A 12,641-nucleotide genomic window follows, 5' to 3' on the forward strand; every position below is an offset into this window, starting at 1 on the left:
AGTAATGCTCTAATATGAGGACAATTTGTTTCAATTAGGATATAATAGGAACATAAATTTAATTTCCCAAGGCAATTAATCAGGCCCAGAACTCATTACTCACCACCAGTTCTTCCAGTTCTGAAGATTTTAATACTTGTTATCCCAGTTCATTGTAGCATTATGCCCAACTATTTTGAGAAGATAAAATTAATCTTTCCTCCAGTCTGAGCAGATGTACATTTGGTTAGCATCTCTACCAATACTATTCTAAATCAAAGCTAAGAAGGTGTATGACAAGACTTGGGAATGATTCAGTCTACCCTTCCCTTAGTCTTTACTCAGGTTCTTCCATATGACAAGGCTGTGGTCTGCAAGTCCTTGCATAGGCAAAAAGAAACTTGAAACTATGTCCTATGACACATTCTAGGGGGCCAATGTGCTAAGGTTTTTATAAGTGTAAATAAGATCTGGACTTGTCTGTTCAATTTTGGGGATGCAATGGCCTCATGTTATTATCACTAGACTAGTAACCCAGAAACCCAACCAGCGTTCTTGATTTGTTGATTGTAACCAGGTCAGCCAGGTTGATCTCAAAATATGAGCTCCCTGGTAGGAGCTGTTAACCTGGTCCAATCAGGGAGCCCTGGCTGACAGGTATAAACAAGAGTGTCAGACATCCTGCTCACTGACGGCTAGTTCTGAGGGAGCAGGATCAGTGTCAAAGGCTCACCATATATAAATAAAGAGAGACTTGGTGATGGGATATTGGCCTCTGTGGAGTTACTTCGCTGGAGACCCAGGTTCAAATTCCACCATAGCTGGGGAGGTGACGGCCTAGTGATATTATCACTGGGCTGTTAAGTCAGAGACGCAGGTAATGATCTAGGGTCCTGAGTTCAAATCCCAGCAGGTAGATGGTGGAACTTGAATCCAATTAAAGATCAGGAATTAACAGTCTAATGATGACAATTCCTTGTCGATGGTTGGAAAAATCCATCTGTTTCACTCATGTCCTTTATGGAAGGAAATCTGCTATCTTTACTGGTCTGGCCTATGTGTGACTCCAGATCCACAGCAATGTGGTTCACTCTTAAATACCCACTGGGAATTAGGGATGGGCAATAAATGCTGGTCCAGCCATTGACACCGTCATCCATGAATGAATAAAAGAAACCATTGTGCAAACAATATGTTTTACAGAGGGCACAGAGGAAGGAAAGCAAGCAAACTAATCAATGGTTAATGAGACGGTTTGCAAGATAACAGAGCAGAAGGTCTGTGAAGAAAAACTAGTAATCATTGACTAATATGAGGCATTTTCACTTTATACATAAATGATCTGGATGAAGGAACTGAGGGCATTCTGGCTAAGTTTACAGATGATACAAAGATAGGTAGAGGGACAGGTAGTATTGAGGAGGCGGGGAGGCTGCAGAAAGATTTAGACAGGTTAGGAGAGTGGGCGAAGAAGTGGCAGATGAAATACATGGGAAAGTGTAAGGTCATGCACTTTGGTAGGAAGAATAGAGGCATAGATTATTTTCTAATTGGGGAGAAAATTTAGAAATTTGAAGTGCAAAGGGACTTGACAGTCCTGGTCCAAGATTCTCTTAAGGAATGAGTTGTAGGGAGAGGCTGAGCAGGCTGGGGCTGTTTTCCCTGGTGCGTCAGAAGCTGAGGGGTGACCTTATACAGGTTTATAAAATCATGAGGGGCATGGATAGGATAAATAGACAATGTGTTTTCCCTGGGGTGGAGGAGTCCAGAACTAGAGGGCATAGGTTTAGGGAGAAAGGGGAAAGATATAAAATAGACTTATGGGGCAACGTTTTCATGTAGAGGATGATATGTGTATGGAATGAGCTGCCAGAGGAAGAATTGGAGGCTAGTACAATTGCAACATTTAAAAGGCATCTGGATGGGTATATGAATAGGAAGGGTTTGGAGGGATATGGGCTGGGTGCTGGCAGGTCGGACTAGATTCGGGTGGGCTACCTGGTTGGCATAGATGAGTTGGACTGAAGGGTCTGTTTCCATGCTGTACATCTCTTTGACTCTATGACTCTAAAACTTAGAGTCGGTAGTTAGGAAGGCAAATACAATGCTGACATTTATTTTGAAAGGATTAGAATATAAAAGTAGGGATGTACTTCCGAGATTTTATAAAGCTCTGGTTAGACCCACATTTAGAGCATAGTGAGCAATTTTGGGCCCGCCCTCAGGAAGGACGTACTGGTCCTGAGCAAGTCCAGAGGAGGTTCACAGAAATGGTCCAGGAATGAAAAGCTTAACATAAGAGGAAAGTTTGAGAACTCTGGGACTATACTTGATGGAGTTTAGAAGGATGAAGGGTGAATCTGATTGAAACTTATAGAATACTGAATGGCCTGAACAGAGTGGATGTTGGGAAGATGTTTCTATTGGCAGGAGAGACGAGGACTAGAGGGCACAGCCTGAGAGTAAAGGGAAGACCGGCTGAAACAGAGATAAGGGGAAACTCCTTTAGCCAGACAGTGGTGAATCTGTGGAATTCATTGTCACAGAAGGCTGTGAAGGCCAGGTCATTGAGTATATTTAAAACAGAGATAGATAGGTTCTTAATTGCCAAGGTTACAGTGAGAAAACAGGAAAATAGAGTTGAAAAACCTAACAGCCATGATTGATTGGCACCACAGACTCAATGGGTCAAATGACCTAATTTCTGCTCCTATATCTTCTTGTCTTTTGGTTTTAGATTGAGTGGAAAAATGTTAGACCTAAAATTTAATTTCAGTGTAGGATGGATCTAGTAAGACAGAGGACACGTAGTTCAATAATGACTCATCCAGATGGCAAATTAATAGAACAATGGAGAGACAAATGATATATTTTTTTGAGCCTGCATGGATGGGAACTGCAGACCCAGACCCATGCCCCACCTATCTACATAACCCCACAGTAACCATGGCTAACCCACCTAGGCTGCACAACCTTGGACACTATGGACAATTTAGCATGGCTAAGCCACCCAACCTGCACATCTTTGGACATGGGAGGAAACCTGAGTGCCCAAAGGAAATCCACGCAGACACAGGGAGAATGTGCAAACTCCACACAGACTGTCACCCTGGTTGGAATGGAACCCTGACATTGTGGGACAGCAGTGCTAACCATTGAGCCACCCTTAAGGTCACTTTTAAGTCTTACATTCGAGATTTTGAAATGGCTGGACAGGTTACAGTGCTTTCAGAAACTGATTGACTGGAGGCTGACGGGAACAATGGAAGCTTATCTAAGAATTTCCAGCATTCAACCCTCAAGCTTGCCATCCCATTCAATGAGATAATTGCTGATCTATTTGTGGCCTTAATCTACTTGCCTGTCTGCACCCCCATAATCTTTGATTCTATTGTCAATCTAAGATCTACCTAATTCAACCTTGAATATATTCATTGACCCAAACTGTATTGATTGAGGATGGATATAATTCTAAAAACTACAGTCACAGGATCATCCAGCATGGAAACAAACCTTTCAGTCCAACTCGTTCATGCTGACCAAATTTCCTAAACTCATTTGCCTATGTTGGCCCATATTCCTCTAAACCTTTCCTATTCATGTCCAAAAGTCTTTTGAATGTTGTAATTGTACCTGCATCTAGCATTTCTTCTGGCAGTTCATACCACATAGGAACTAACACACTTTCTCCTCTCACCTTATACCTATGCCCTTTAGTTTTGAACTCACCTACACTAGAGAAAAGACCTTGGTTATTCAGCTTATCCATGCCCTTCATGATTTTATAAATCTCCATAAGGTCACTCCTCAGCCTCTTATGCTCCGGTGAAAGAGATCCAAGCCTATCCAGCCTCTCCTTATAACTCAAATTCTCCAGTCCTGGCAGCATCCTTGTTAATCTTTTCTGCACCATTGCTAATTTAATAATATTCTTCCTATAGCAGGGTGACCAGAACTGTACACAATATACCAAAAGTGACCTCACTAACACTCTGTACAACCACAACATGACGTCCCAGCTCCTATACTCAATGATCTGAGCAATGAAGGCAATTGTGCCAAACACCACCTTAACTATCCAAAATCTTTCCTCTCTCACCTCAAACCTATGCTCTCTAATTTTGGACTCCCGCACCCTGGGGAAAAACACCTTGATTATTCACTCTTTCATGCCCCTCATGATTTTATAGACCTCTATGAGATCACCCTTCAACTTCCAAAGCTATGGGGAAAGAAGTCCGAGCCTAGCCAATCATGCCTTACAACTCAAACCTTCCAGTGCTGGTAACATCCTTGTAAATCCTTTCTGTACCCTTTCCAACTTAATAATATCCTTCCAATAACAGGGTGACCAAAACTGTACACAGTACCCCAAAAGTGGCCTCACCAACGTAACTAATGACCCATATAATCCAAATCCTCAACCCATACCAATATTTCACGCCCCCCCCCCAACCTTTATGCTGCACACAAGAAATTTGGCCTGTTCATGAATGTTGCCAAATCAAAATTCAAATCAACCCATACCTGGTTATCTGACTACTTCAATTTCAGTATGTACTGAATTAGAGATTCTGGAATATGCTGAGTATTTCCCATACAGTGTCTTCTCCAAATTGATGAGGAGATCCAACACTAACAGCGGCACCAGTGCAGCTTTCTCCAAACCAAAGGGTCTTACTGTAAACACTAATTGTTATCATCACCCCAGTATCAGCATAAAGAACCAAGAGAATGTCCATCAGCAATACCTCTGCCATGCCCTCCACTTTCAATGGAATGACCATTGAATGAACTTCTTGAAGCAGCTGCAGAAGCGTTGCTCAACTCTGGCAAAAATCAATTTTGATGGATTGAACACCGTGTCCAAATGGTGAAAAATGGTCTTCCCAGACAGACAATTCTGCTTTGCAACTGTCAAATGGCCGATTTTGCTTGTTTCAAAGGCACGCTGAAAATCTTATGAAGTATGGCTGCGTCGACATGAATAGCTGGGATGAGCTTGCTACCACAATTCTGCAGAACGGTGACAATTTGTCCATCAACCTGCTTCATGTTTTGAACCTTAATGTCTTAACGAGACTGAGCAGTGGCACATATGAAAAGAATAGGAAGCAAATCCTGCACTCCAAATCCTTATACCATGTGTGTAACCTAGGAAGGTAATCTCTCCCCTTTCCCTCTCATATCTTCCAGCATTAGATTCGGATCAGTGTCAAAGCTGTTCTACCTTGAGTGCCAGCTCGTCTTCACTTCTTACTTTTGTCTTAGTAGAAGGCTTTCATGCAAATTATAGACCTCTCCTTTAGGCCAACCAGCAATGGTTGCCATGAGTGTCTAAATAGGTCTCACCAGATCCCATCTGACCCATTCCTACTGCTGCCTCACCTGTGTCTAATTAAACAGAAAACTTGTCCCCCAAATCAATTAGGGGATTCACCAGAGGCAGGTTTCTGGTAACAGTAAGGCATGGTAATAACAAACTCTGTTTCTAGCACCATGGATAAAGCTTTCAGCAATGATATCAAAAATGCATTTGGATGCTTGGCTGACTTAATTACCAGAGCAAAGTCAGGTCTGATGAGCCAAATGGCATTTTCCTGTTCTGATGCTGCAAATGGCAAAAAAAAACCCTAGTTCAGTACACCGAAATTTTAGGCTAGGTCTACTAGTTGTATTAATCTCATTGTTGAAATAATTTGGCCAGCAAGTGCACAATTGTACCAAGTCTGAGACCAGTTTTTTTCAATGTTGCATTCACCTTAAAAATAGAATGGAAACAGACCTCAGAAAGAAGTCTCAAAAAGTGATCTTGATCTATCTGACAGGCTAGACTATGAGTGGGGGGGGGGGGGGGGGGGTATAAAGAAAATAACATACACTTTTAAAACATCAGTTCCTAATTATCTGATTATTGTTGTTTATTTCTAAGGGATCTTAAAGACACTTTTAGACATGATAGCGATACACATATATTCCTATATTCAATAAGTTCAAAGATAAATATATCCAGGAGTTATTGTCATTCAAGTAAGGGTCTTATTACTTTTCCACATGAATTTCTAAAGCAAGAATTTGTTTTCTTCCTCTAGAAATATTGAAGTTACATTATTTGTAATTTCATTGATCACAGTGGCAGTGTATATTTTCTCTCTGCTAGTTTTCTTCCTATTTTTAAGTTTTTTTACACCTCATTATTGTTGATTTAATTGGCATTTTAAAATGCAATACAGCCTCTTGTGCCATTTAGAATGTTATGTGGTGTTTATACTCGAGGCAAGGGTCATTTTACTTAGAATTGGGCGAAATCAAACAGAATTCAGGGTGGACCCACAAACCTTGTCTGTAGAACTCTTCACAAACTTTCTCACTCCATTGCTTGCTCATATTCCAGACTCGACAAGGATTACAGATGTCTGCACACTTCAGTGCTATCTGAAACAAAAATCAGAAATTATGTAAGGCAGTAGAAATGAAGAGTTGTGTGCTTTTTTATAAACAAAGCAATGTTACACATGTAATATTCTTCTAAATCGCAGCATGTCTGGCTCCACAGTTATAGACTGTAAATGACAAACCTACATGAGCCCAGGAAATAAATTAGTATTTTAAGGAAAGGTCTCAAATCACTTGTTTCATTCATATCAGATTATGTACACCTGTAGTAAGAAACTTACATGGCTGATCATTCTTGACTGTTGCATATTTGCAATAACTTGCAGTAGCTCTGCAAACCATGTAAAACATCCATTTCAGGCAGCATAGAATGGAGAGGACATGATGGGTGCGATTCTTACTATTTCAGTTCATCTGTTTTCACAAAAAAGGAATTCGTATCTTCTCTGGCCTCTTAGAGATCAGTCATAGATATGATCTATTATTTTTAAAATCTCCAAGTAGTAGCTATTACTCTGTGGAGACTGTAGAAAGGAACAAGGAAAACCGAATTGCAATCTGCCTTAGAGATTTGCAAAAACAATCCCCTTTAATGAGGTGGGAAACACTACTGGGTGATTTCTGGAAATGATCGTAACCAAGCAGAGGCACTTTTGTTTGTGTGCCTGAGATGGATGCTTGCAGAGCTACATTGAGAAGCCTTTAGCTTTTTTTTTGAATTATGCTTTATTAATGTAGTAAAGACAACATTGAAGAATTACTTGGCAAGCACCTCATCAACATATATAGTTACCCCTAGGAACGTAGGCAGCAAGCATTCTGAAAAGTTAGATGTTAAAAGGGTTAATCACCACATGCTGGAAAACTCTTACCACAAAAACGCAATCACACACTCTACTCTTGAGAAAGAGCTTATCGAAAATACAAATTCACAGACTAATTAATATGTTGTGTCATGGTGTAAGTAGGGCTAACATTTTGAACAGCCTTTGCCATGGCTGATGAGCTCACTCCGTTAGAACAAGGGAGCTCCTCAGCCTCATGTTTTAGCATTTGCTGCTACTCAGCTATTTCTACACCTTAAAGAAAGGAGGCCATGTAACTTAGGCTTAATGAGCAAGGCCGGTGTCTCCAATATTGTATTTTCAGCAGCCATTGATTTATTGAAGATGCTAAATGTAATGATAACTTTATTGCTGGCCAGATTGTACTGCCACTGTGGCCAAACCAAAGCCAGCCCACCTGCATGTGTGATTTCAATGTCAACAAAAATTTTCAGTTCAAACATATCTGCCATGATCAAATGGTGGAGCAGACCCGATGGGCTAAATGGCCCAATTCTGTGCCTATATCTTATGGTTTAATGATCTTTCTCCTGCAGTTCAATGGCAATTGAAATAAGGTTAGTTTGTGTATTCCCAAGTCTGGTCTCATTGTCTCTCCAAACTGGATACTCCGCAGGCAACCTTTCATGTCCAATATCTACCCATTAATGATGTATGTTCAAGAAATCAGTTCTTTGATGCCTGACCCAGTTAACAGGTTTCAATGTCATTGGATAAAAACGTAATTTCAGTTCAGACAGTTTTGTTTATTCCAATGAATACATTAACTTCCATTAATTTGTGGTCAGGTGATCACTGCAGCCATTTTAAGTCACGGGTTTGTCCTCTAGAAATCATTTCAGTCCATGAAAGGTCTCAGTTATTAAAATCAGAAAATGAAAGTTGAAAATTGATAGTCAATATTTTACCATCATCATGACAAAGGGCAAAACCACTCAACAACACATCAATCGGCTTGGATCAGGGCAGGAGTGGTGATCTGCTGGCACTTAGCCTAGCAATCATTTTTGCAAGCCCTTATTTTGATATATCTTAAAGTAGGTCATTCTGAAGTAGAGTCATATCGGACTTGAAACACTAACTCTGTTTCTCTGTCGACAGATGCTGTCAGACCTTTGATTTCTCCTGAATTTACTGTTATTATTTCAGTTTTACAACATCTGCTGGATTTTGCTTTTGTTTGATATAACCTTCATGTCTGGCCAAATAATCAAAACTATTTTCTTCTCCCTAACGGCATCGATTGTCCCAATAACATGGTGTCTTGCTGAAGGATAATAAAAGAAAGGTAGCGCAGTGGTAATGATATTGGTGTAGTGATCCAAAGCACTACTAATGCACTGGAGATGGGTTCAAATTTCACCACAGCAGCAGGAGAAATTCAAATTCAATTAATTCAATAAACCTGAAATTAATTTGATAATAAAACTACCAGATTGTTGTTAAAAAATTCTGCTTCAAAATAATGTTCAGCAAAAGGAAATCTTTTATCCTTACCCAATTTGGTCTTCATGAGACTGGTTGAATCTGAACAGCTACAGAAAAGAAAGTAGAATGGAAATAAAGCAGACAGACCACCCGCCATCAACGCGGGCACTGGATGTAACAAATGTACATCCTGCCCAGTTGACCCCATAAAGACCTCTCCATTAGCATCTGCGGGTTTCTGTCAAAAGCGAGAAAACCATCCTACACAATAGTTAAGCAACATAATCATACTCACAGAATCATGCCATACAACCAACATCCCAGATTTTTCCATCACTACCACTGGGCCTGTCCTGTCAGTGGGACCAGAAGTGATTGCACTGTAGTAAACACTTGGGAAGGGAGTCCTCAATAACGACTCTGGACCTCATTAAGTCCCATGGTATCAAGACAAATATTCTGAAGGAAACCTTCTGATTACCATATACCCAACCACAGCCCCGCTCCCTGCCACCTCAGCCATCATTCCCTCAATGCATCAGTGCTTCTCTACATTGAACACCACTGGAAACACTGAGGATAACAACAGGTCAGAACATTTAATGGATGGGTTGTTTAATGTTTATCACCAAGGGAGGCATGGTAGCACTGCTACTGACTGAGTTGGGTTCAATCTGTAAGTTATACTTGTTGGAGATGGCTTGCAGTACATAGTGAGATAAACAACTCACCCTCATCAATTTATTTGTCACAGATACATGGGCACATAACAATATTGTTAGTAGGGACCACAGTGAAATAGTCTTGTCATCTGACTAAGGACAACCTCACTGATGACATTACCATCATGTTAAATGGAATAGATCCAGAAAACATCAAGCAGCTCATATTTATGAGGAATTTAGGATGTGCTGTGTCAGCCTTCAATACCAGCAGGATTGTTTTCAGTCATCATATGTTACCTCATGATCCAACATATTCCCCACTCTACCATTATCAACAAGACAGAGGGCCAACCCTAATCCAATGAAAAGTGCAGGAGGATGTGGCAGAAACAGGGCTATGCATGTCTAAAAATGAGATGTCAGTCTGGTGAAGTTACAACACAGGACTACTTGTATGCCAGACAGCAAAAGCAACGTGCTACAGGTAGGGCTAGATGGTCCAATAACCCAGTGATCAAGGTCAAAGCTTTGCAGTCCTGCCACATTCAGCCATGAAGGGTGGTATGCAGTTAAACAACTAACAGGAGGAGGAGGCTCCACAAAAATCCAAATCTTCAATGATGAGAGAGCACAACACATCAGTGCAAAAGACAAGGGACAAATCAGAGGCATGACTGAATCATCCCCACTAGTGTAGATGGGTGCAGCTCCAACAACAGTCAAAGTTATAGGAAGAATAGTATTATGTTGGACAGGGTTTCAGTAAGGCATTTGATAAGGTTCCCCATGGTAGGCTCTTTCAGAAAGTTAGGAGATATGGGATACAAGGTAATTTTGTTATCTGGATGCAGAAAGAAAACAGCAATTGGTAGTGGATGGAAATTATTCTGACTGGAGGTCGGTGACTAGTGGTGCCCCCAGGGATCTGTTCTTGGGCCTCTGCTCTTTGTAGCTTTTATAAATGACTAGGATGAAGAAGTGGAAGGGTGGGTTAGTAAGTCTGCCAATGACACAAAGGTCGGTGGTGTTGTAGATACTGTCGAGGACGTTTGCAGGCTACAAGACATTGACAGGACGTGACAGATGGAGTTTAACCTGGATAATTGTGAAGTGATTCATTTTGGAAGGTCAAATTTGAATACTGAATGCAGGGTTAAAGACAGGATTCTTGGCAGTGTGGAGGAACAGAGGGATCTTGGGGTCCACGTACATAGATCACTCAAAGTTGCCACCCAAGTTGATAGCGTTGTTAAGAAGGCGCACAGTGTTTTGGCTTTCATTAACAGGGGGATTGAGTTTAAGAGCCGTGAGGTTTTGCTGCAGCTCTATAAAGGCTGAAGAAGTGCTCATGCCCGAAATGTCGATTCTCCTGCTCCTTGGATGCTGCCTGACCTGCTGCGCTTTTCCAGCAACACATTTTCAGCTGCAGCTCTATAAAACCCTGGTTAGACCACACTTGGAATATTGTGTCCAATTCTGGTCACCCCATTATAGAAAGGATGTAAATGCTTTAGGGAAGGTACAGTGGAGTTTGACAAGGATGCTGCCTGGATTGAAGGTCTTGTCTTAAGAAGAGATGTTGAGTGAGCTAGGGCTTTTCACACTGCAGAGAAGAAAGAAGAGAGGTTACTTGCTAGAGGTGTACAAAGTAATTAGAGGCATTACCCAGGGCAGAAATGACTGTCATGAGGGATCATCATTTTAAGAGAATTGGAGGAAAGTGTAGAGGAGATGTCAGAGGTAGGTTCTTTATGCAGAGAGTGGTGGGTGTGTGGAATGCACCACCAGCGGTGGTAATAGAGTCGGAGACATTTAAGCGACTGCTAGACAAGCACATGGACGGCAGTAAATTGAGGGATGTGTAGATTAGGTTGATCTTCGATTAAGATAAATGCTCGACACAACTTCGTGGGCAGAAGGGCCTGTACTGTGCTGTACTGTTCTATGTTCTAAGAGATTTACGAGGATATTGCAGGGTATGGAGAGTTTGAGTTACAAAGAAAGGCTGGATAGGCTGGGACTTTTCTCAATGGAGGAGGTTGAGAAATGACCTTATAAGCAGTTTATAAAATAATGAAGGGTATAGAAAGAGTTAATGGTAGCTTTTCTTTTCTCTGGGATGGGGATTTTAAGGAGGCACACTTATAAGGTAAGAGGAGAGAGATTTAAAAAAGACATGAGGGGCAAATCTTTTACACAGAGGGTGGTTCATATGTGGAATGAACGTCTGATGAAGTGGTGGATGTAGGTAAAATTACAACGTTTAAAAGAAATTTGGATAAGTACATGAATAGGAAAGGTTTGGAGGGATATGGACCAGGAGCAGACGGGTGGGACTAGTTTAGTTTGGGATTATATTCACCATGGACTGGTTGGACCGAAGCGTCTGTTTCTGTGCTATATGACTCTGTGACTCTAAGAAGCTTAACACCAGCCAAGACTAAGCAGCCCACTTAATTGGCACCCTGTTCACTGTCTTAAAATTCAGTCCCATCACCACCAATGCACATTGGCAGCAATATTTACCATCTTCAAGGCGTACTGTAGGAACTCACCTGGGCTCCTTCAATAGCACCTTCCAAATCCACAACCTTTAACATCTAGGTGGACAAAGGCAACAGATGCATGGAAACAGCACCATCTGTAAATTTCCCTCGAAGCCATTCACCATCCTGAATTGTAACTGTATCTATGTTCCTTTACAGTGGCCAGTTCAAAGCCCTGGAACTCTCTGTCTAACAGCACTGTGGGTGTCCCTGCACCTCAAGGATTGCAGTGATTTAAGAACCTTTACAAAAGTAATTAGGAATGGGCAATAGATGCTGACCTGAGCAATGACACTCGCAGCCTATGAATGACTGACTAAATTTTTAAAAAATGGAGATGACAACAAAAGCAATTTATTGCTCCTGACACCATCAGGCTATGACTTCTTTAGCTGTTAATGTTGCGAAAAGAAAACAAATTGCTTTGCAGACTTGCCATATTGAACCAGTGATTTTGGAAAATCAGTCTACTTATTTTATTCCATTAACCTACCTGAAGAATGAAGTGTTTATGATCTGCATCCTCCAATGATAAATCTCTGTTGTCCAAATGAGTTTTCATTCTTGTAAGAAACTCATTTTGTCGGCTAATATCCGTGGCCAGAATGAGAGATCCTAACTGTTGCTCAATATCTTGTCTGCAATAGGAGCAAATTGCATTATTCTCTCAATGTTGTTAGTTTTACTGAATATTGCAAATCTAAAGAAATATGGGAGTCACCCTGTGTGTCACAATGTAGGGATGAAAACGAGATTATTGATCTGTAAGCATTCAGCAATGA

General features: G+C 41.0%; 1 protein-coding gene across 3 annotated transcripts in view; it reads right to left on the minus strand.

Moving 5' to 3' along the window:
- Positions 1 to 12,641, minus strand: part of LOC122547509 (3',5'-cyclic-AMP phosphodiesterase 7B-like) — a 171,105-nt gene that overhangs the window by 22,793 nt on the left and 135,671 nt on the right. For all 3 annotated transcript variants that reach the window (XM_087981965.1, XM_043686129.2, XM_087981962.1), the window contains 2 exons: positions 12,353 to 12,497; positions 6,318 to 6,414 (listed from right to left, as the gene is read on the minus strand). In XM_087981965.1, coding sequence (XP_087838091.1) covers positions 6,318 to 6,414; positions 12,353 to 12,497 — 242 coding nt within the window. The remainder of the gene's footprint in view (positions 1 to 6,317; positions 6,415 to 12,352; positions 12,498 to 12,641) is intronic.

Source organism: Chiloscyllium plagiosum, unplaced genomic scaffold (genome assembly GCF_037043375.1).
Source record: "Chiloscyllium plagiosum isolate Xiang-an unplaced genomic scaffold, Cpla_swu_hap1 HiC_scaffold_3, whole genome shotgun sequence".
Taxonomy (NCBI): domain Eukaryota; kingdom Metazoa; phylum Chordata; class Chondrichthyes; order Orectolobiformes; family Hemiscylliidae; genus Chiloscyllium; species Chiloscyllium plagiosum.